General features: G+C 52.3%; 1 protein-coding gene and 2 long non-coding RNA genes across 4 annotated transcripts; 1 reads left to right on the plus strand and 2 right to left on the minus strand.

Annotated features, from left to right (window-relative positions):
* Window positions 1–1,719: 1,719 nt before the first annotated feature.
* On the minus strand, window positions 1,720–14,153 carry MARCHF2 (membrane associated ring-CH-type finger 2). 2 transcript variants are annotated; one of them, XM_047095543.1, is made up of 5 exons: window positions 14,038–14,153; window positions 11,034–11,261; window positions 6,004–6,199; window positions 4,257–4,466; window positions 1,720–2,313 (listed from the first exon to the last, which is right to left on the minus strand). In XM_047095543.1, exons 2-5 carry the CDS (start codon window positions 11,207–11,209, stop codon window positions 2,155–2,157), a joined length of 741 nt encoding a protein of 246 aa, XP_046951499.1. In that variant the 5' UTR covers window positions 11,210–11,261; window positions 14,038–14,153; the 3' UTR covers window positions 1,720–2,154. The 2 variants fall into 2 exon arrangements, with proteins under 2 accessions (XP_046951499.1, XP_046951498.1); XM_047095542.1 differs by having other exon boundaries at window positions 4,257–4,487.
* LOC124523710 (uncharacterized) lies at window positions 6,210–8,275 on the minus strand. Its single transcript, XR_006965084.1, has 3 exons — window positions 7,695–8,275; window positions 6,893–7,143; window positions 6,210–6,780 (listed from the first exon to the last, which is right to left on the minus strand). It is a non-coding gene; the product is annotated as an uncharacterized LOC124523710 (long non-coding RNA).
* Window positions 12,057–14,142, plus strand: LOC124523711 (uncharacterized). Its single transcript, XR_006965085.1, has 2 exons — window positions 12,057–12,531; window positions 13,780–14,142. It is a non-coding gene; the product is annotated as an uncharacterized LOC124523711 (long non-coding RNA).
* Window positions 14,154–22,162: the final 8,009 nt, after the last annotated feature.

Genomic DNA, 22,162 nt, shown 5'->3' on the forward strand with positions numbered 1-22,162 from the left:
AATAGCTTATTGTGAAAAATAAGAGGATGCTGTTAAAGTAGAAATTCAGTCATGCTCACTGCCAACAGCTCTGAGCCTAAGACTTGCTCTCTCTTTTGCGAGGGTTAAGGGTCATTAAAGACCACCTAGCACCAAACTACATACTTCTCCTCACTTTATATAAAAGTGTTAGAAGAGGGGTGCCTGGGGTGTCTGAGTGGCTCAGTCGGTTAAGCGTCTGACTTCGGCTCAGGTCGTGATGTCACAGTCTATGAGTTCGAGCCCTGCGTCAGGCACTGTGCTGACAGCTCAGAGCCTGGAGCCTGCTTCGGATTCTGTGTCTCCCTCTGTCTCTGCCTCTCCCCTGCTCATGCTCTGTCTCTCTCTGTCTCAAAAATAAATAAAAATATTAAAAAAGAAGAAGAAGAAGAAGAGAGGTGCCTGGGTGGCTCAGTCAGTTAAGCGTCTGACTCTTGATTTTAGCTCAGGTCATGATCTCACGGTTCGTGTGTTCGAGCCCCTCATCGGGCTCCGTACAGATGGTGAGGAGCCTGCATGGAATTCTCTCTCTCTCCCCTCCCTCCCCCAAAATAAACAAGTAAACTTAGGGAAAAAAAAGTGTCAGAAGAGATTTGCAAAGGAAACGACTTTCTCTTTTCGTGATGGCACATCCTGGGGCTTCTGCACTACCTTCAGGAGAAGCACTCCAAAGTTGCCCTGAGAGAGCGGGTGCCAGACCTGTGTAGAGTAAAAAGCTGCAGAGGGCCCTGAGCACTGGCCGAGCTGAGACACCTGGGGACCATCCGTTCTGCAGACCACCAGAAGCCTACAGTCATGCTCACCCTTCCTGCTGCCTCTCTCCTGCCCCTCTGCCCCTCAATCACAGGACTCCCAAGTGCGGCTCATCTGCCATTGGGCTTCTTCCACGGACCACGCAGGTGTCAGCCTCCAGGCCTTTGCCCTTTGCTGTTCCTCCCCCCGCCCCCCTCCCAAAGGCCAGGCTGGCTTCCCCCTGCTGTTCATCTGAGGCAGAAAGGCTTTTTCTCCCTCTCTGGGTGACCCATACCCCAGATGGGCATTCGTGAAGAAAACAGTAGAACACACCAGACACTAAGCCCGTCAGGGATGTGTGACCTTGGGTGAGAAACCCCACCGCTCGGAGCCTCCATTTGCTTATCTGCAAATGGGATTAATTAAGGGAACCCCAGAACCCACCTTTCAGATCTGCTCTGAGTAATAAACGTGGCCCAATGCAGAGAACCCTCAAAAGTACACAGTTCAGCAAGACCTCAAGAAGTAGGTGCTGTTACTACCATGACCATATTTTTCTTCCTTTCCCGAGTCCTCCCGGAAGGGGAAGCGGAAAGCTCAGCACAGGGGGCCATGCGGACTGGGGGTCAACCCTCACTCTACTTCCTAGAGCCGTGGGGGCCTTGGACACAGGCTTCCCCGCTCTGAGCCCCGGTCTGATCCGTAAGATGCATGGTCCACTCTACGTGCAAAGTAAGTGGGAACTGTTCTTACAACTATTTATTTTAAGTCATTTATTATATAACCCTGCTCCCTGCTCTTCACTTGAACACTCAGGCTTTGCTGCTTCCGGTGTGGCGCAACAGATCCCTTCAAACCAGCTGAGGGTTCGGTTAGGTTTTTTTGAACCTCTGTGTGGTCCCTAACTCCCTTCAGGTCCCAGGGGCCTCCCTTCGAGGCCTGGGTTCAGAAACGTAACTGACAAGTCCGTTTTGTCCAGCAAGGGCTCCTTTTATTCGTTCAGGGTGGGTTTTTGAAACGCAGTGCAACTTTATAAAGTCGAGGGTGCCAGGAAAGCGAGCCTGCTGGGTGCAGAGAAGCGCAAGAAGCTTGCGGAACCTCCCAGCCCCATGGGCGCCCTGGTTCACCTATGGCCACGGCTGCTGGCCCACAAGGGGCCGGGTGGACCTCAGGACGAGATCAGGGTGCCTGCTCCGTCCAAAGCTCAGGACCACGTCCATCTGTCCTCAGGTACGACGGTGTGCAAAACAATTGGAAAACATCTTCGTGTGGGATCACAGAACCAGCTCCGCTCGGTGGCTCTTGGCCTCAAAAGCATTCTGGCCGTGCAGGAAGGGTCAGGCAATTTCGTCCTTCCAAATACCAGGGCGTCGCCAGCTGTCTCTGGCCCTGCTGGCCCGGCCTTCACACGGGTGTCTCCTCTGCCACCTTCTTCAGGAGTCCAGCTGCCAGCGAGGAGTGCGGGGTGCCCTCAGAGCCGTCTGCATCCCGGATCTTCAGGCGAACTTTCTGGTTGGTCCTTCTCCACTCGGAATACAGCTGGCAATGGTAGCGGAAGGAGACCTACAGGGCAGTGTGGGGGGGTGGTTGGGAATGCCAGCCGGCTGGTCTCCACCCCCAAGGGAGGAACACTGAGCCCCTGGGGCACCTGCTTTGGCCCAAACCAGGGCTGGGCTCATGCTTCCAGAAGCAGGGACAGTGTCCATATGTTTCTCATACAGACTGTGTACATACACCCATTCACTCTCCTTGGAAAGCTCCCCACTGACCTTCTGGACCCCTGCAAAAATGCAGGGCCCTGCAGCAGGGAGCAAGGAGCTCCCTTTCTGTTTCTCTCAGGATGGGACCCAAGTGGTACAGTCTCTCGGAAGGGATTAAATGTCAGTGGGTCATACAGTCGCCAAAACTCGGAAGCCATCAAGACGTCCTTCAGTAAGTGAATGGACAAAGAAACTGGGGGGCATCCGGACAAGGGAATATTACTCGGCGCTAAAAAGAAATGAGCTCTCCAGCCATGAAAAGACACGGAGAAACCTTAAATGCATACTACGAAGTGAAAGGAACCAGTCTGAAGGGCTACGCGCTGTAGGATTCCAACTCTATGACGTTCTGGAAAGAAGAATCTACGGAGACAGTAAAAGGATCAGTGGTGCCAGGAGTTGAGGGAAGGGAGGAATGAACAGGCGGAGCACAGAGGATTTTTAAGAGCAGCGAAACTATACACACACTGTAACGTATATAACTACTGTTTATAACTACTCTGTACGTACGTTATAACTATGTAACTACTGTATATAACTACTGTATATAACATACGCTATAATGATAGATGCATTTACTACACATCTGTCCAAACCCCATAGAATGAATGTACAGCTCGAAGTATGAAGTCTAATGTAATCCGTGGGCTTTGGATGAGAATGATGTGTCAATATAGGTTCATGTCTTGCGACAAACGGCCTGTCGTCTCTGGTGCCATGTTGATAGCAGGGGAGGCCGTGTATGGGGATGAGGATATCCGAGAACTCTCTGGATATTCTGCTCAATTTTGCTGTGAACCTAAAGCTGCCCTAATACATAAATAGAGTCTATAAAAAATTTTTTTAAATCAATGTCAACGGTTCACAGTCTTTGAGCAAGCAAGTTCTGAGAAGCATTTGCACACGAGGTGCCCAAAGCAACACTGCTGGTTAACAGCAAAAAGAAAAAGAAAAAAAAAAAAAAAAAAAGGAGGAGGAAGGACAGAAGGAAGGAAGGAAGGAAGGGGGGAGAAAAACAGATTGGAAAGCATCCAGTGTCCATTAAAAGGGATTAGTTCAATAAATACGGTACATCCAGACCATGAATCCCTGTTGGGCAGCTGCCTTTCTTTTTTAAAGGACGTTAGCAAAGTGAAAACAAGCAGACTGCAAAGCAATACCTATGGTTTCATACTATTTGTATGTTTAAAAAAATGCAAGTGGATGCCATGGAAAACAGTGTTTGTGGGGGCGGGGGGATGCCCCCACACCTAGACACAAGTGGTCATACCTAAGAGGGAAGACCAGGGATCCTCTCTGAGCGAGGGTCCTCATGGCTGCTGGAAGCCTGTTCCTGTCTATCTCTCTCATTCTCCTGCTCTTTCTCTCCCAGTCTTCTAGTCTCGCTCTCCCTCTCACCCTCCCAGCCTCCCTTTCCCCTAACCCCAGCCAGTCTTGTTGGGCTCGTGTACGGCAGGGCTTACACACAACGGAGCCGATCAGGTGCCCTCACCTCCTTGCAGTGGAGGCTCACACTTGACTTGTGGCTTTCCTGGACCTTGGTTGGGCTCAGAATCCGGAGCGCCACGAGATGCTGGGAATTGCTCCCACCCAGGCAGAGGCAGAGGCAGAGGCAGAGGCAAAGGCAGAGGCAGAGGCAGAGGCAGAGGCGGGCAGGGAGGCCCCCGAGCCACTGACCAAACCCCTGGCCTGACTGCTCTGAGCCGCAGCCCCCCAGATGCCTGCTCTCCGGCTGGCAGCACTCACCAGCGTCCAGAGGACGTAGATGGTGAACAGGGCGATGGTGAGCGCGATGAGCCCCACGGCCTCGAGCCGGCTGTGGAGCCGGAGGTGGTCCTGGGCCCCGCGCAGGCACAGCCAGCCCGAGATGGCAGCCAGGGGCGTGATGAACAGGAAGCACAGCATGTCACAGCACAGCGTCCGCTTCTCCGTCCGAGGCCCCGGGTCCTTCAGCCACTGCGGGGGTGGGGGAACGAGCTGCCGAGGCGGGCTACACGCGGCAGCCCCACCAGTCCCGGCCTGGGGATGGGGTCCAGGCCCATCTTGACTGGTGGGGCCTGCGGGACCAGCCCCCTGCCTGGCGCCTCCCTCTGCCCTTCCCTTCCTCCATATACTTACTGAGCCTGCGTACGACGAGACACTGTACAGGCAGGGGGAAACTGGGGGCACAGGGGGACTGACTCATCTGTGCAAACTCACGCAGCTAGTCACCCACAAAGCCAGAACCGGACCCCAGGAAGTCTTGCCCCAGGGCCTGCGTGCCCTTGGCCGCTACGCTACACTGCCCGCCACAGATGAAGGGGCAAGAGAAATGGGCTTCGCTCGTGGTGGTTCTGGTGCATGGAACAGGAAGGTCCCCACCTTCCCAGAGCTTCTGGGCTGGCGCGGGAGGGATGAAACGGGGTGGATGGCCAGGGAGGGGATGACCTTGCTGAGGAGGTGACAGTGAGCTGACCCGATGAGCGGAAGCAGCCATGTGAAGAATGGGGGAGGGCCCCTGGGTGGCGCAGTCGGTTGAGCGTCCGACTTCAGCTCAGGTCACGATCTCGCGGTCCGTGAGTTCGAGCCCCGCGTCGGGCTCTGGGCTGATGGCTCAGAGCCTGGAGCCTGCTTCCGATTCTGTGTCTCCCTCTCTCTCTGCCCCTCCCCCGTTCATGCTCTGTCTCTCTCTGTCTCAAAAATAAATACATGTTTAAGAATGGGGGAGACGGGGCCCCAGGCCGCAGAACAGCAAATGCAGAGGCCCTGATGTCGGAGCCTGCGGCCTGGACGAGGTACAGCAGGGAGGAGGCCCACGTGGCTGGAGCACAAGAGCGAGGGGGCAGGGGGTGGGGCAGGCAAGGGCTGCCTCCCCCACCTAGTGTTCTCCTAAGAGCCCAGCTCCCAGGTGGGGCCAGGGGCCTTTGCAGGAGCCCAGAGACCTCACTCTGCAGCGCTCTGCTGCCCCCTTCCAAGCCAAGCCCAGAGGAGCCCGAGGGCATCCAAGCGGCCAGCGGTACTCTGGGGAGCAGTGTGGCAGCCACCGCGTCCGACAGTGCTCATCTCAGTCCCGACCCGTGACGCTCACGCTGAAGTCTAAGCTCCTGGGCACAGCCCGCTAAGCCCGGAGTGGCTGCCGCCACCTCCTTCCAGGTCGCTATCCTCCTCCTGTGCCTCCCTTCACTCCAGCCGCCTAGGCTTCCCCACGAACAGCAAACTCGTCCTGGCCCCAGGGCCTTGGCACTTGCTGTGCCCTCTGCCAGGACTGCCCTTCCCCAGGCCGGGTGCCTGGGCATCGCCGGCTCCTCATTCTTCAGGTCTCAGCTTCAGGGGTGACCAAATGAGGGAGGGGGCACAGGGTTCCCCACCCCCAGCAGCTGAATCCACCGTGGGGGCAGGGGGCAGAAGGGAGGTCCGTCCCATAGAGGAGGATCTTCCCATGCAGTTCCCTCCTCCGGCCCCATGCCTGCCCGCCTTCCCTCTGCCCACTCCAACCTCAGGCTCGCAAGCATACCTCTGTGAGGGGCCGGGGCCGCTTCTCCACTGCAAACTCCGTGTGGCACAGCTCGCAGTAGCTGGTGTTGGACGAGGAGAGCCACTTCTCCAGGCAGCTCTTGTGCACGGCGCCCAGCGTGCCAGTACAACCACAGGGAGACAGCAAGCTCTCCCCGTTGGCTCCCTCATGGCAGATCCGGCAGAAGGGACCATCGCTAGGCACAGAGATAAGGCACATGAGCAAGCTGCCTGCCTATGCCTGCCTCACTCCCCACTGGATCACGAGCTGGGTTGCCCGTCTCCTGCCACTCGGCAAACTCCTACTCATCCTTCAACGCCCAGCTCCGAACTCCTTTCCTTCGTAAAGCCTTCCCGGATTCCCAGAGGTGCGGCGATGTGCTCCCTCCCCGGGGTTCCTGTGGCACGTTTTTAGCCCCAAGGTGAGCCCTCTTGCTCCTACGCATCCAGCCTCCTTTTCCTGCCAATACTCTCCTAATTGTCCGAAGCAACCAACACACTCTCGACTCTTGGTCCTCCGGGACTGGAGCGGAGCTGACAACAGCCCCGATGACCTCAGGCCTCACCAGTTAGAACACCACACACCCCTGGTCGTTGGGACTGATTCAGGGAACGGCATGTGTGATGCAATCAGAGTCACTGGGGATTAATTCCTGAAATTCTTTTTTTTTTTTTTTTTTTTTTTTTTTTTTTTTGTCGCCCCTAAACTCCCAGCTATAGACAGCCAGGCTGATGTAAGTCTGGAGCGGCTGGCAGCAGTCTGGTCTCCACGTGGAGTCTGTGAATGATGCCAAACAGAGGAAAGCTGAGCCGGGCAACAGGAAAGACCCTGCTCTCTCAAAGACACCATCGGAGGCTCTGGATCGAGCCACGCCTGAAGACCGTGCTACCTGAGAAACCTGTGTATCCAGGGAGAGTGGTTCCCCTGCTCCCGTGTCCTGGGCTCAGAAGACGCCACTTCAGGGAAGTCTCAGCGCCAGCCTGGTCTCTGGGGATACTGGGGCCTTCCTGGGGCAGCTCAGGACCGGGGGTGTGGCCTTGGTGGGCGCAGAGGTTGTCCAGCACATGAGTCATTGTTTTCCAGACATTTCTGCCGAGAGACAGGACTGCAGGAACACACGAAGGAGGCGGAGCAGGGAGGCTGTTTTCCAGAGAACACCAGTTTCCCCTCAGAAACTGTTTTTTATCCTTTGCTCGGTGTCTCCTGCTGGGGGGGCAGAGCCTGGCTGCCCTGAAGCCGAAACCCCGAGCGGACCCTCATGGCTACTTTCTCATCAATCCTGTGCCCGGCAGCTGCCTTGCCCGACGATGTCAAAAGGCCGTGCCCAGCTCCACCCCGACCCCACACTCCCCTTGCCCAGAGTTAACAGGAAAAGGAATCCCTGCTCCGGAAAAACCAACTCCAGGAAGTGGAAGGGACGAGAACCTTGAGGAAGAGAGCCACGTCAGTTGGGGGGGGGGGTCTGTCCCGGGGAACCCTATTTTGGAAGAGCCAGTTTGGAGGAGACAACACAAAATGAAAACTGCTTTATCACAGAGGGCTTATTACGGACTGTGAGGTATTCCAAGCACAGCACGTGGGCCAATCTGCTAGTCTCGTGGGGAGCCTGTGAGGACGGTGCTGGTTTTGCCCTCCTTTCACAGATGGGGAAACTGAGGCACCGCGGGGTGACCCCGCTTGTGGGAACTCACACAGCTAGCAGCCCGTGAAGCGGGGGTTTTTCAGGAATTAATTCCCAGGACGTCCCGGACCTGTTTGAGCTCCAGGGCCCGTGCACCCTGAGCAGCTACACTGCCTGTTCCAGATGGCAGGGCAAGAGAAATGGGCCTTGCTCATGAAGTCCTGGCAGGAAAAGAACACATATGACACAGATGACAAGGGAACGGACTGGGGGAGTGGCGGGGGGGGGGGCTCAGTGGCGCTGCCCAGAGCACATGCCAAGAGCCAGAGAAGGGAGAGAATGAGCAGGGAAGCAGGCAGAAGCCATGCGGAAGAGACGGCAGGGGATGGCTAGGAGGAAGGGCTGGGGAAATGCTCTGGGAAGCTTCGAGAAGGGCCTGGGCTTGCTCACAGACTGGTGGGCAGAGGGCCAAAGGCTCAGGATGATAAAAGCCCTTTAGACAAACAGCAGCCTCCTCTCTGGGAAGGTGGCTGTGCCCTGGTCTTCGGCCCGGACGGGCTTGGGCTGAGCTGTACCAAACATCAAAGGGGAGGGGTGCCTGGCTGGCTCAGTTGGTGGAGCATGTGTGCAACTCTTGATCTCAGGGTCGTCAGTTCGAGCCCCGTGCTGGGTGTGGAGATGACTTAAAAAAAAAAAAAAAAAGCAAAAAACAAAAACAAAAACAAAATCAGAGGGGAGAAGCTATGAGCAGAGAGGCCAAGGGGCAGATCAAGAGGGACAAGTGGTCTCCTGACCATTAGCGGGGTCACAGAGGGACTCTTTGCTGCCTGTCGCTTGCCCCACCTATGAGGACCGCAGGAATGTCTGGCGGGGCCGAACCAGCTTCTCCCCCTGCTCCCCCAACCCAAGCAGGAGTCCTGGGTTCAGGCCTCGGCAACGCTCAGTGACACTGGCAGGTGCCCGCCTCCCTCTGGGTCTCAGTCTTCCCAGGTGTCAGGAGGGAGGGTGGGGTGAGGGAGGCACTCTGTGCCTCTCAGAAACCCCACGGAGGGAGACCCCAGCTTTGGTCAGCCTTTTCCTAGGCCCCCAACCCCACCAAATGTCCCCGGCCCCCAGCCTGGCTTGACCAGCACAGACTCTGTCCTGCCTTCAAGGGGGCTTGTGGAGATGCACACATAAAAACCCACGCCCTGGAGGACGCCCAGGGCACTCTCCACATCATCTGGGCTCAGGTCAGGCTTCCTCAGGAAGTGACGTCAGGCGGAGACTTGGAGGGTGAATGGCAGTGAGCCTCCTCCAAAGCACTGTGAGGCTCCCATCTGCTTCTTTTGAGGTTTGAATGAATGACTTATGAATTAATTCTGACACACCCTACGACACAGATGAGTATGGAAAACACTGAGTTCAGTGAAACGAGCCAGTCACCGGAAAAACTACTGTACGAATGCATTTAGATGAGCTCCCTGGAGGAGTCAAGTTCACAGAGAAAGTAGATGGCAGGTGCCAGGCAGGGTGTCATGGGGACAGAGGTTCAGTTTGGGAAGATGAGAAAGTTCTGGAGATGGATGGTGGGGATGGCGGTACACCCGTGAGTGTGCCTAACGCCACTGAACTCGACTGTTTCTGGGGCGCCCGGGGGGCTCAGTCAGTTAAGCGTCCAGCTTCGGCTCAGGTCATGATCTCGCGGTTCATGAGTTCGAGCCCCTCGTCAGGCTCTGTGTTGACAGCTCGGAGCCTGGAGCCTGCTTCGGATTCTGGGTCTCCCTCTCTCTCTGCCCCTTCCCTGCTCACACTCTCTCTCTCAAAAATACATAAACATTAAAAAAAAATTTTTTTTTGGTAAAGTGTTTCAAGGCTGGGCACCTGGGTGGCTCAGTCAGTTGAACCTCCGACTCTCGATTTCGGCTCAGGTCATGATCCCAGGGTCGTGGGATCAAGCCCTCCACACAGAGCGTGGAGCCTGCTTGAGATTCTCTCTCTCTCTTCCCCTGCCCCTCTCCACCTCGCCCCCTCTCGAGTGCTCTTTCTCACTAAAATTAAAACAACAACAAAAAAGTTAAAAAAATAATAAAATAAAATAAAAAGTATTACAATGGCATATTTTATATTATATATATACACACATATATATATATTTTTTACCACAATAAAAAAATTGGAAGGGCACCTGAGTGGCTCAGTCGGTTGAGCATCCGACTCTTGATTTTGGCTCAGGTCATGATCTCACAGATCCTGAGATCAAGCCCCGAATCAGCTCCACACTGACAATACGGAGCCTTCTTGGGGTTCCCTCTCTCCACAGTCTCCCCCGCCTCTACTCTCGCTCTCTCTCAAAATAAATAAATAAACTTTAAAAGGACTAGAAAAACACATATGAATTAAACCTTGCTAAGAAAAAGATGTCATTTAGACTTTTGTTTCCTTAGCCAACTGCTCAGCTATTTTTAATCTAAATGAGTTAAAATGGGGTGGCTGGCTCAGTCGGTGAAGTGTCTGATTTTGGCTCAGGTCATGATCTTGAGGTTCATGAGTTTGAGCCCCATGTCGGGCTCTATGCTGACAGCTCAGATCCTGGAGATTGGTTGGGATTCTGTGTCTCCCTCTCTCTCTGTCCCTTCCCTGCTCATGCTCTGTCTCTCTCTCTCTCTCTCTCTCTCTCTCAAACATAAATAAACATTAAAAAGAATTTTCTTGAGTTAAAATGGATCCGAGGCAGACACTCTCTCCTTTGCTGTCCTACCCACCGCTCCCGTGTGGCGTATTCAATAAACTTCTATCTCCTTTTAAAATAAATAAACGGATGAATAAACCAATTAATTAAATTAAACTAAATGGATTTGAATTTGTGTGGGGTTTACTTCAGACGCTTTTCCTTGGGAACGATGACAAGTTGGCAAACCAGGCAGGGTCAGCTCACATATGGGTCTGGAAAGCCGGCACCGAGGCTTAAATCCTTTTATCGAACACATACACATTGGCAGACCCGCGCGCAGACGCTTTATGTGAACCATGGCAACGACCTCTCAGAACAATGCAATGGGGAAGGTGTCCCCATCTCGGAGACGAGGGTGGAGTGACCTGTCCCGGGTCCCCGAGGGAGACAGGCTGGCAGCAGGAGCTGAGCCCGGCCTGCCCTGCTAGTCACTTCTATGTAACGCCTCTCCAAAATCTGAGCTACTCACCCACGGACGTCTAATCTTCAGACGTCAGCTGACAATCTGGAATTTCCACTTTTCCTGAAGAACCAGAAACCAGACCTGGCCAGCCTGGGCCTCTGCTTCCACACGGCGGTTATGATCGGGGGGGCCCCCCCGCGCTCTGCCCACCTGTTCCCTCTAGATGATTCTGACCCCAGGCTGGGAGGAAATCGCTTGGCCCAGGCAAAGACACCTGCTCGGTCACCACTCACCTTGACGTGTCTAAGGCTCGGATCACGGTTGAGAGGAGCCGGCCGTCCCTTGAAGTCACCTGCGCCACATACTGAGGTGGCCCGAGGCCAGTGGCCTCCACGACCTTGGAGAAGGCAGGGCTGCCAGAGCAGTCACACAGGGAGCCAGGGAGGTGGCAGCAGTCACCAGTCGTCATGGCCACAGGGAGCCCTGCGTCCTCAGGGCCCGAGGCCCATGGTCCCAAGAGCCTGGGGAGAGGCCCCGCAGGGAAGTTAAGGGAAAGGTTTTCGAGCCGAGCATTGAGCGGGGCTTCAGTCCAGCCCTCTGAGCCTTAGTTGCCCAATCTGTAAAATGGGGCTCTGCCGGGGGGCTGTGAGGATTCAAGGAGATGCCACTTGCCCTGGCGCACGACAGGGGCTCGGTTATATTATCTCTGACTCCCCTGAGAAAAGTCAGCCAGGTCCAGCCCTCAAGGCCAATCACCTCTCTAGACACGGTAACAGCACCTCACAGTTAGAGTGCCTGGTGTGTGGCTGGCCCGTGCTTGGTGCTTCCTCGGGCTGGAACCATGCCCGCCAAGCACATAGACGCTTGTCCTCCATGGACTGGATTTCTGGGGCTTGGCTCAGAGCAGGTGAGCCTGCCTTTGAGTTGGGCAGAACTGGGCTGGACACCTGGCCCCACAGACCAGGATTGTGCATCATCTGATACCTCCTTGGTACCTCAAGCCATCGGGAAAATGGCCCAGGCTGGGGAGAGCTACGGCAGGCCTCTGTCCCCACCAGGGCGGCTGCCCCGAGCCACGCCTGTGTCCTCGAGGAGAAGCAGTGGCCGAAGGAGCCCTCCTAGCCCATCATGCCCTTCTGGGGCCTCCACACTTGGGCCACTGCCGGCCAGATAAGCAAGTATCAGCCCAGAAGCAGGAGGAGCGGGAGGAAGGCTGTGTGACCTAGATAACATCCTCAGGGCAGCGAGGGAGGGCCGTCGTGTTGTCCTGTGGTGTAGGCTCCTGTCCCTCCCGGGTGCCTACAACCAGAACCTCCGTGCGGCTCAGAGGTCAACAGGGAAGCCTCCGGGCTATCCGAGAGAATGCACACAGAGGGGAATCCGTTCTTCCAGCCCCGCCCCAGGCATCGGCCTTAACATTCCTACAAGTGATTGGGCATTACAAGAACCAGCACGGCTCCTGGATGTTAAGTTCTGCATTTCAGTTACTATTGGGGGTTAAAGGTCATCAGGAAATCCGCTAAAGCAAGGCCTGAAAATCACCCAAATTCCGACAGCAGCTCCGTGGAGGGCCTACCACACGGGGCGTACTGAGAAGCTCACTGAACTCCAAATAGCTGCTGTTAAGTGTCCCCTTCAAAGGTCGCCTCCCTGGAGAGGCCTTCCCTGAACTCCCTGGCCGAAGGGCCACAGGCATCCATATTACTGAGCTCGTCGAATGTGGCCCTCTCTCAAGCGTTCTTATTTATTTCTTCATCTACCTGTGGACCCACATCTGCCTTCCGTCCTTCAGTGAGTTCTGGGAAGGGGGGACCCAGTCTGACATGCACTCCACTGTCCCCAGCGCCTGCCCTGGGTCTGGCACAAAGTTGCTGCATTAATTTCTCAGCCCCCCAATCGGTGGGGAGAATCAGCCCTCGTGACCCCCATACCTTGGTCCGCCAACGCCCATGGTGGGAATCAGAGATGGTTAGAGGCTAGAGGTTTGTGCAAACCATAGAGGCCCGGGCTTGGAAGGGGCCAAAACTCAAGGCTCGACTCAGCTCGGGGGCTGCTGAGCTGGGAGCGTGAGCCAACGTCCCAAGCGAACTTGGCCCAGTGCCTGGGGGATAGATTTCACTGAGTCTTTCCAACAAACACACGACAGAAGTCTAATAATTACCCCCATTTGACAAGTGAGGAGACTGAGGCTCAGAGAGGGGCAGCTACTGGCCCAAGGTCGCACAGCTAACAAGGGACAGTACCAAGATTCGAATTTAATCCAGTGAGTGCGTCTGGGACTCAAAAGACCTGGATTCTTTTAAGTCTTGACTCCGTCACTGATGCTGTGTGTCCTGGGACAGGCCACTCTGCCTCTCTGGGCCTCATCCTTCTCTTCTGTCAAATAAGTCGAAGAAGCTGGTAGACTGTTTGCTGAGAAAACTTCTTGAGAAGGAGACCCCAGGCTCAATTCCTCCAGAGAAGCGTCTGGGCCCATCTGGGGTGGTGCTGGGGCATTGCAACCTGCCCAGCCTTCTTTTCCCGAGAGCAAGAAACTAAAGGAAGAGGAATCAGAGGGCCCCTAACTCCCTACGGTGTCAACTCGGGCAAACTGCTTCACTCTCTGGGCCTCAGTTTTCTCATCTGTAAAATGGGGGTCATAATGATACCCAGCTCCTACACGCATAATTATTAAGAAGGGTTTACTCCCTGCTCTGCCCTCATTTGCTGTATGGCCCCAAGGGAAAGGACTTGCCTTCTCTGAGCCTCAATTTCTTCATCTGTATAACAGGGAACGTTTCTAGTACTTCGACCTCTTATGGTCCCTGGAGGATTAAATGAGCTAATCATATCAATTCTGACCACCTTGTTTTGAGCATCCCCTAACAGCCAGGCACTCTGCTGAGCAAGTCCTTTGTATCCAGTGCCTGGGTTATTACAATATTTACTATTTTCCAGGCAGAGCCCCCCTGAGAAGGAGGTTGGGGAAGGCACTTAGTGACCGCCTACTGTGTGCAGGGCTCTTTCCTCATCCACCACCTTCTGAATTCTCCTAACAAGCCCCCATTAGGTTGGCGCTGGGATGACCCGGTTTCACAGACGGGGAAATCGAGGCGCGGAGAGGCACCTACTGTGTGCCGGGCCTCAGGGACCTCACGCCGACCCCGAGACCGGAACTGCGATCCCCTCGTTCCAGGGAAGGCTGAGGCCGAAGAGTCTGAGCCTGATCGTCCCGCTCGGGAGCCAGGCTCGGGCCTCGAACCCGGGGCCACCCCGCGGACCCGCGCCCCCCGGCCCCACCCGCCCGCCCGTGCCTACCTGATCCGCGGCCGGGCCGGGCGGCCGCGCAGGCCCCTTCGCTAGCCCCGGCCCTGGTCCCGGCCCGGCCGGTCCCCTCAGCGCCGCTAGCTTCGCTCGGGCCGGCACCTGCGTCCGGACACCGCCCGCCGAGCCGACGGTGCGGCGGACCAATGGCGACCGCCTCTCGCCCGCATGAGCCAATCGCCGTGCACGTCCCGCCCTAGGAGGCGGGGCCGGGGGCGACGGGGACGTCCTGGGCCGCACAGGCCCCGCGGCGCCGCGGCTGCTGGCTCCGCCCCTGCCGCGTCCTAGCTCCGCCCCCAATCCCGGCTCCACCCCCAGCCCTCTCCCCGCCCCATCTTGGCAGGGGGCACGAGCGGGGTTGGTGGCGCCACCTGCCGTCGACCGGTGCCAGCTAATAAATAAAACCGTTACAGAAATGAACGTGACTCATAGCAAAGGGATTTGTAAGTGTTCATCACCTCCCTTATGTTTCTCATTAATTCTGGGAGAGAAAGTGAGAGGAACCGAATGATCACACTTTACAGAGGGAAAGCAGCCCAGAGAGGATAGGGGGCCATGGAAGAGCCTAAGGCCAAGGTCATGTACTCATCATTCACTTATTCATTCCCTCATGCAGTAGGTTCATTCACTGGATGCAATAAACATCAATAAGAGGGCCTGTTATGTGCCAGGCACTGTCCTCGGCGCTGAGGACACAAGGTTGAGTAAGACAAATACTGTTGCCTTCACGGACCTTAATCCAGGGAATTAAACAACCAATTGTATAGTTAATTATTAATTCTAAAAGCAATAAATTCTGGCAAGTGAGAGGGGGCATATCATGAAATAATTTGGAAAGTCCAAAAATATTTCCTTGAAAAAGAAGCAATTGAACTGAAAACTAGGAGTAGAGGTGAACTAGGAGAAGAGAGGGAGGAAGAATCCGAGGCAGAGAGTTCAAGCACATGCAAAGAGCTGAGGTAGGATGGAGAATTGCCTCAGTATTTCCTTCCTCTCCTGCCCTATCTTTATGGAATACACAGGCCAGTTCAATGACCTCAGTTACATTCTGTTGTGTTGTACTGGCTTTATTTTTCAAAAGTGAAAAGATAAATCGTAACATTGTTTAAAAGGTTAGAGGGAAGAGGTAGGAGGAAGGGGACAAAGATGCAAGTTAGACTCTTAAAAAATATACCTTGTCTTATATATTTGGTTTAACAACCATGTAAAAATTTTACATAATTATAAAACAGAATTTAAAGCGTAAAGATAGCCCTCAAAACAAAAATAAAACAAAGGAAACCCTGTATCCAGTTGGTACAAAATGACACAGAAATGAACTCCTACTGACTTGAGACCAGGACTGTTTGTCTGCATACCACTACTATATTGTTGATGGTGATGTTGCAATTGTTATTCTGAACTTGTGGCATATTTAGTTTGGGATAAAGCGAAAGCAAAGGAGTACTTACACTGATGTCAAGGACTGGGATTTTCAGAGGGAGTGAAGGAAGTAGGGAATATAAAGTTGATAACATTAATAAAAACCCTGCAGTCTTGAATTTGAATTGAGAGTGTTGTGATACATTTTACCTATATAAAAAGCAAACATTTCTTTGGTCGGTTGATTGCCCGACTCTTGATTTCAGCTCAGACCATGATCTCACAGTTGGCGAGATCAAGCCCCACATGGGGCTCTGCACTGATAGCTCGGAGCCTGCTTGGGATTCTTTCTCTCTGCCCCTCCTCTGCTCACGTTGTCTCTGTCTCTGTCTCTCTCTCAAAATAAATAAATAACCTTAAAAAAATACATTTCCTAGCTCTGTCCACTGACGAGTTCTGAAACAAAGACTGACTTTGTTGCAATGAGCACTCCTTAAGCCCAGATCGTGGTCTCTAAATACCATTTCCAATTGAATGAGCCAGGGAACCTAGGCAAATATCTGATTCTAGGTCTGAAGCAGGGAATGTACAAGATGAACCCGGTGCATTCTGGTATACCAGAAAGCACAGGCATTATCAAAGACATTACCTAGTGAGGCAATGTCAGTGGGAGCCCAACTAAGAAGCTCTCACTGGCCACAAATGGGATTATTTGCCCTGCAATAAGGGGAATGGTTGCAGTTGATCAAAACAGGTCAAATGTTTAAATCCATTCACTGGGGTTTTAAAAATTCTTATCTCAAAATAGCGTTGGGGCACCCTGCTGGCTCAATCTGTAGAGCATGTGGCTCTTGATCTGGGGGGTCATGACTTCAAGCCCCACATTGGGCAGAGTTTACTTCAAAATAAAAAAGTCAAATGTACATAAAAATTGCAGAAGTGAAAGTTACAGAGCTCCTACAAATATTTGCCCGGATTCTTCACTTGTTAACATCTCTGAATCTTTTATTTTTTTAAATATTTTTTTTCTTGTCTGTTTTTTTGTTTTTGTTTTTGTTTTTGTTTTTTTTTTTAGTAATCTCTACACCAATGTGGGGCTTAAACTCATGACCCCAAGATTGAGAGTCTCATGCTCTGTGGACTGAGCCAGCCAGGCACCGTTTCAGTGTATATTTCTCAAGTATAAGCACACTCTTCCACATAAACACAGTACCACCTTCAAAAGCAGGAAGTTAATACTGATCCAAGAGTACCATGTAATTCCCAAATCCCATTCAAAGTTTCCAATAAAGTCCCAAAAGTTTGTTTGTGTGTGTGTGTCTACGAGACAAAGGGGAAAGAAAATCTTAAGCAGGCTCCATGCTCAATACACAGCCTGACACAGGGCTCGATCCCACAACCCTGGGATCATGACCTGAGCCAAAACCAAGAGTAGGACGCCTAACCGACTGAGCCACTCAGGCACCCTTCCCACAAGGTCCTTTAAAGCTGCAGCATCTATTCCAGATCATACACTGTATTTTTCTAATTTTAGTGTCCTTCATTCGGTAACAATTCTCCAATCTTTGTCTTTCATGACCTTGATGCTTTTGGAGAGTATGAGCTAGCTATTTTGCAGAAAGTTCCTCAATTTGTGTTTGTCTACTGTTTTGTCATGATTTAGGCACTTGGAACAAGAACTACAGAAGTGATAAAGCGTTCTCAGTGCATATATCCGGAGGCATAGAATGTTGATTTCTTCCATTACCGATTATGCTAGCCTGTTTAAAATCGTGTCTGCGGGTGTCCAGCCTGAGCTAGTATGTTGCACTTGTCAACGGTGCTTTATGGGAAAAGACTTTGAAATTAATGAAATATCTGGTTCCTCAACAAACTTTCACCCACTGGATTTATTATCCATTGATGACACACCAATTTTTTTTTAATTTTGTTGTTAACGTTACTTTAGACAAAGAAGGTTTTATTTTTTATTTATTTTTTAATTTTTTTTAACGTTTATTTATTTTTGAGACAGAGAGAGACAGAGCATGAACGGGGGAGGGGCAGAGAGAGAGGGAGACACAGAATCCGAAGCAGGCTCCAGGCTCCGAGCTGTCAGCACAGAGCCCGACGCGGGACTCGAACTCACGGACCGCGAGATCATGACCTGAGCCGCAGTCGGACACTTAACCGACTGAGCCACCCAGGCGCCCCAAGAAGGTTTTATTTTTAAAAAATAAATAAAGAATTCTGGAGGAGGATGGCTGCCGGCATTGGCCTGGTCAAATGATGATAATAGGGTCAGCGACTCTGAGAGTTTTTTGGTCTTTTCCTCACGGTAGTGAAGATGTCTGCTGGGGTTCCAGGCATCATATCCTCAATCAAGGCAGGAAGAAGGGAGTGGCATGGAGGTGTTAGCCTTTTTTAAAACCAGATTACGGTTGCCAAATAACTTTTCTACCTCCGTCTTCGAGCACTTCCTTATATACTGGCTCAACAAAATGTTCCAAGGTGGCATTTTCTTGTTATTTTTACCTGCCCCAGCTCTGGAAGCAACCATTTCTCCCAAGGAGCCCTGGTTTTCATGGGGAACGACATTTAAAAACCAAGAGCTGGTTGCTAGGTGTGGTCACTGTTACTACAGTGGTTATCAATTCTTACTTTTCTCATTGTCATACGTGTGTGTATGTACCTATTTATAGACATTTACCTGCCTATCATCTGTCTGTCTATCCATCCATCCATCCATCTTTAAAACCACGAGTGCACACCCATACCTCTAATTCTAATCTAACACCAAACTTTATCCCAGACACTTTGCATATTTCTAACTTCCTCCTCTGACTGAGAAACCTATGTCTCATGATCCCCAGTACATCTACTCTTCTACACTCCCCCACCCCATGTATACCCTAACTCCTAGATGCACTGGTCAAGACTCAGTCCCAGATATATACCTCCTACTCAATTCCACCCCCATTGGGCACACTGGTTGAAAGCGTGGCTCCAACCAAGGAGTTAAATTCATGCACGTTAACTAAAAAAACAAAAACAAAAACAACGCCAACAGTGACTGAAGGCTTCTTGGGAAGCCTTTGAGTTGGGACCCAAAATCTCGAAAATTACGAAATTCCAAAGCGGACAAAGAATGAAGTATTTACGCTGGCCCGTACAATCCACACCTCAGGGTAACTACGTAGGTGAAGGGAAACTTCTCTTTACAGATGTATTCTAGAAATAAGTGAGGAAGGCTAGATTTCGAATATCGCCATTCTGTAACCCTAATGGATTGTGAACCTAAGCGATACTTTGCAGCAGCTACAAAGGAGACACGCGCCACAAATGAGACATGCTGACATCATCTGCCTCCTAGCGCGTGCCCACATCACCTCCGAAGTGCCCAGTCCCAAATCTGATCACACTCCACATCTATTAATTTACAGGAAATGCAGGGGACAAAGGGACATGTTAAATGACACCCTAGAGGTCCCTAGAGACAAAAAGCAGATTGGTGGTTGCCAGAGACTGGGGAAGGAAGGGGAAATGGGGAGAAACTGCTTAATGGGTACGGGGTTTCTTTGTGGAGTGGTGAAAACAATTCCATTGTAGAGTGTGATGATGTTTGCACAACCTTGTGCATGTATTCGAAACCACTGGATGTGCATTTTTAAATGCTTCGAACGGAGAGGTTTAGGTTAGGTGAACTTTATCTCAAATTTTTAAAAAACAAAAAGGGAGAGATCACAGGGATGCTACCAGCAAAATTCAGACGGAGTGACCACAAGTTTTAACTTTAATTTAATTTAATTTAATTTAATTTAATTTAATTTAATTATTTTATGAGAGAGAGTGCATGTGCATGCATGCGAGCAGGAAAGGGTCAGAGAGAGAGAGAGAGAAGGAGAGAGAGAGATCCCAAGAGGCTCCACACCACCAGTGCAGAGCCCCACCCGGGACTTCACACAGGGCTGGATCCCATGACCATGAGATCACTCACTGAGCCAAAATCAAGAGTCAGACACTTAACTAATTTAGCCACCCAGGCACAAGTCTTTGTATTTTAGAGAGAGGTACTGAAATATTTAGGGCTGGAATGTGTCTGGAATTGGCACACAGGAAGAGAATAGGGTGAAACCAGATTGGCTAAAGTTGGGTGATGGGCTGATAGGGGTTCTTTAGACTATTCTCTCCACTTTTATGTGTTTAAAATCTTTTGTGGGGCACCTGGGTGGCTCAGTGGGTTAAGCATCCAAGTCTTGATTTCGGCTCAGGCCATGATCTCACGGTTTGAGCTGATAGCACAGAGCCTGCTTGGGATTCTCTCTCTCTCTCTCTCTCTCTCTCTCTCTCTCTCTGTCCCTCCCCTGCTTGCTCTCTTTTTTATTAAAAAAAATTTTTTTTAATGTTTATTTATTTTTGAGAGACAGAGCATGAGTGGGGGAGGGGCAGAGAGAGAGGGAGACACAGAATCCAAAGCAGGCTCCAGGCTCCGAGCTGTCAGCACAGAGCCCAACGCGGGGCTCGAACTCACGGACCGCGAGATCATGACCTGAGCGGAAGCCGGACGCTTAACCGACTGAGCCACCCAGGCGCCCCGCTCTCTCTCTTTCTCAAACAAACAAACAAAAATACTTTGTAATAAAATCTTAATTAATGTAAAAAAAAAATTCTTCCCCGTCTTTTCTCTCGGGCATTTTCTCCATTTGTTAGGGCTTTCTGGCCCCTGGTAGGCACTCAATAAACACTGGGTGAGGTCTCATAGCTTAGTGGTTACCAACAGCTCTGAGGTTAAAAGTTGTTTGCTTCCTACTAGTTGTGGGACCCAGGGCAAGTACCTTGCTTCCGTTTCTCACCTCTAAATCAGGGCTAGTAAGCTATGCCCACCTCCTAGGGTCATTATGAATACCATGACATGTCAAAGACTCACATTGTGTGGAATGTTCTCGTCTTTTTTTTTTTAAGTTTTTTTTAATGTTTTTATTTTTGAGACAGAGAGAGACAGAGCATAAGCAGGGGAGGGGCGGAGAGAGGGGGGAGCCACAGAAGCGGAAGCGGGCTCCAGGCTCTGAGCTGTCAGCACAGAGCCCGGTGTGGGGCTCGAACTCACAGAGTGTGATACCATGACCTGAGCTGAAGTAGGTCGCTCAACCGACTGAGCCACCCAGGCGCCCCTGGAGTGTTCTTGTCTTTTATGTCACAATTTATTTAGGTTGATACAGTTCCTCACAAAATTAAGCACAGAATTACCATAGACCCAAGCAGTTGCATTTCTGGGCATGTACCTGAAAGGATTGAGAGCAGGGACCCGAACACATATCTGTACATCCATGTTCACGGCCGCGTTATCCACAATGGCCAACAAGTGGAAGCCATCCTGGTGTCCGTCGATGGATGAATGGACAAACAGGAAGAGGAATGAATATCCATACGATGCACTTTTATCACTCAGCCTTTTGTCAAAAAGGGAATTCTAACAGCTGCTACGATGTGGACGGACCTCGAAGCCCTTATGCTCAGTGAAATAAGTCAGACACAAAAGAAACACATACCGTAAGATCCCACTCACAGGAGGTCCCCAGGTCCTGAGAGGAGTTCCATCCACAGAGACAGAAGGTAGATAGATGGTGGGAGCCGGGAGGGTGGTGCAGGGGCAGGGGAGTCCGTGTTTCATGGGGACAGTTTGGGGAGATGGGAGGTTCTGGAGACAGATGGTGGGGGTGGCTGCTCAACACTGAATGTACTTAATGCCACTGAACTGTATGTTGAAAAATGGTCAAGATGGCCAATTTAATGTGTTTATTTTACCATACAAAAAAAAAGAGAGACTTAAGAACAGCGCCTAGCACTGAGTGAACGTGCCGCACTTATTAAATCACGGAAATCTGAGTCATGGAAACAGCATCACTGGACTGCGTGACCCCCCAAGGGACCAGTGTCGGGTTAGTCTTGTTCCCCGGTACGTGCGTCCGGCCTGGCCAATCACAGGGGCTCAGGAAAGATCTGATCTCTGGACTACTTGGAACCCGCCAGGGTGCCTCATTACTTCACCTGGCCCACCTGAAGTCCCCACCCACTCTCTGCCCCCCTCCCCCATGCCCACACTGCCCAAATGGATTCAGCACCCCCGAGGTCTGTGTGAATGGCCCCTGGAGTGTGTGGCCCCACCAGATGCCCCCAGTGTCCCACTGGTGGCCTTGGCCCACGCTGCTCCCTGGCGTGGAGCACACACCGTGGTTCAGTCCAACTCTATAGGAACGGCTCCCTGTGGCTCAGGGCTCTTCTGGAAGGCCTCTCTGGGTTTGCTCAGCCCTCCAGGCAAGGTGGCCAAAGCCTGAAATTGGGAGAGACTAGACCCCCTTCTCTGGTGGCTCTTCTAGGGGTCAAGGGTATAAGGGGCCTCATGCCAGAGGGTGGAGCTTCTATAACAGCCCCCTGCCCTCACCTGAGGGGCCACGGTGAGTCCCGTGGCTAGTGCAGGGATGGGCTGGGGGGTCCACATAGGCCTGGGCTGGGGGGGGGGGGGGATAGCCACACTTCCTATATAGTGGGAAATGGTCCTCAGGCCAGCTCTGCCCACAGGGACCAGGGGAGAAGCTGGATCCTGGGGAGAGGCAGAGAACTCCGGGCTACCTGCCTCCCTCCCACTGGGCCCTCCTTAAAGGTCAGTCTGGGATGGGGAGAGCCGGGGTGGCTCTGGTACCACCAACGTTCCCCAGAGCAGCCCCTCTGCAGCCCCTCTGCCTGTCCTTGCGGGGACCCCAGGTGATGAGGCAGCCGT

The sequence above is a fragment of the Lynx rufus genome, unplaced genomic scaffold, assembly GCF_022079265.1.
Source record: "Lynx rufus isolate CCGP_SWC_20201006 ecotype Redwood Valley unplaced genomic scaffold, mLynRuf1.p SCAF_4, whole genome shotgun sequence".
NCBI classification, from domain to species: Eukaryota; Metazoa; Chordata; class Mammalia; order Carnivora; family Felidae; genus Lynx; species Lynx rufus.

Coding starts and splice junctions, on each gene's coding strand:
- MARCHF2 (XM_047095542.1), bottom strand. CDS start 11,209: ATGACGACTGGTGACTGCTGCCACCTCCCTGGCTCCCTGTGTGACTGC. Junction 4,488..6,003: donor GGCCCCGGCCCCTCACAGAG/GTATGCTTGCGA, acceptor CCGCCTCGGCAG/CTCGTTCCCCCACCCCCGCA. Junction 2,314..4,256: donor TCTACGTCCTCTGGACGCTG/GTGAGTGCTGCC, acceptor ACTGCCCTGTAG/GTCTCCTTCCGCTACCATTG.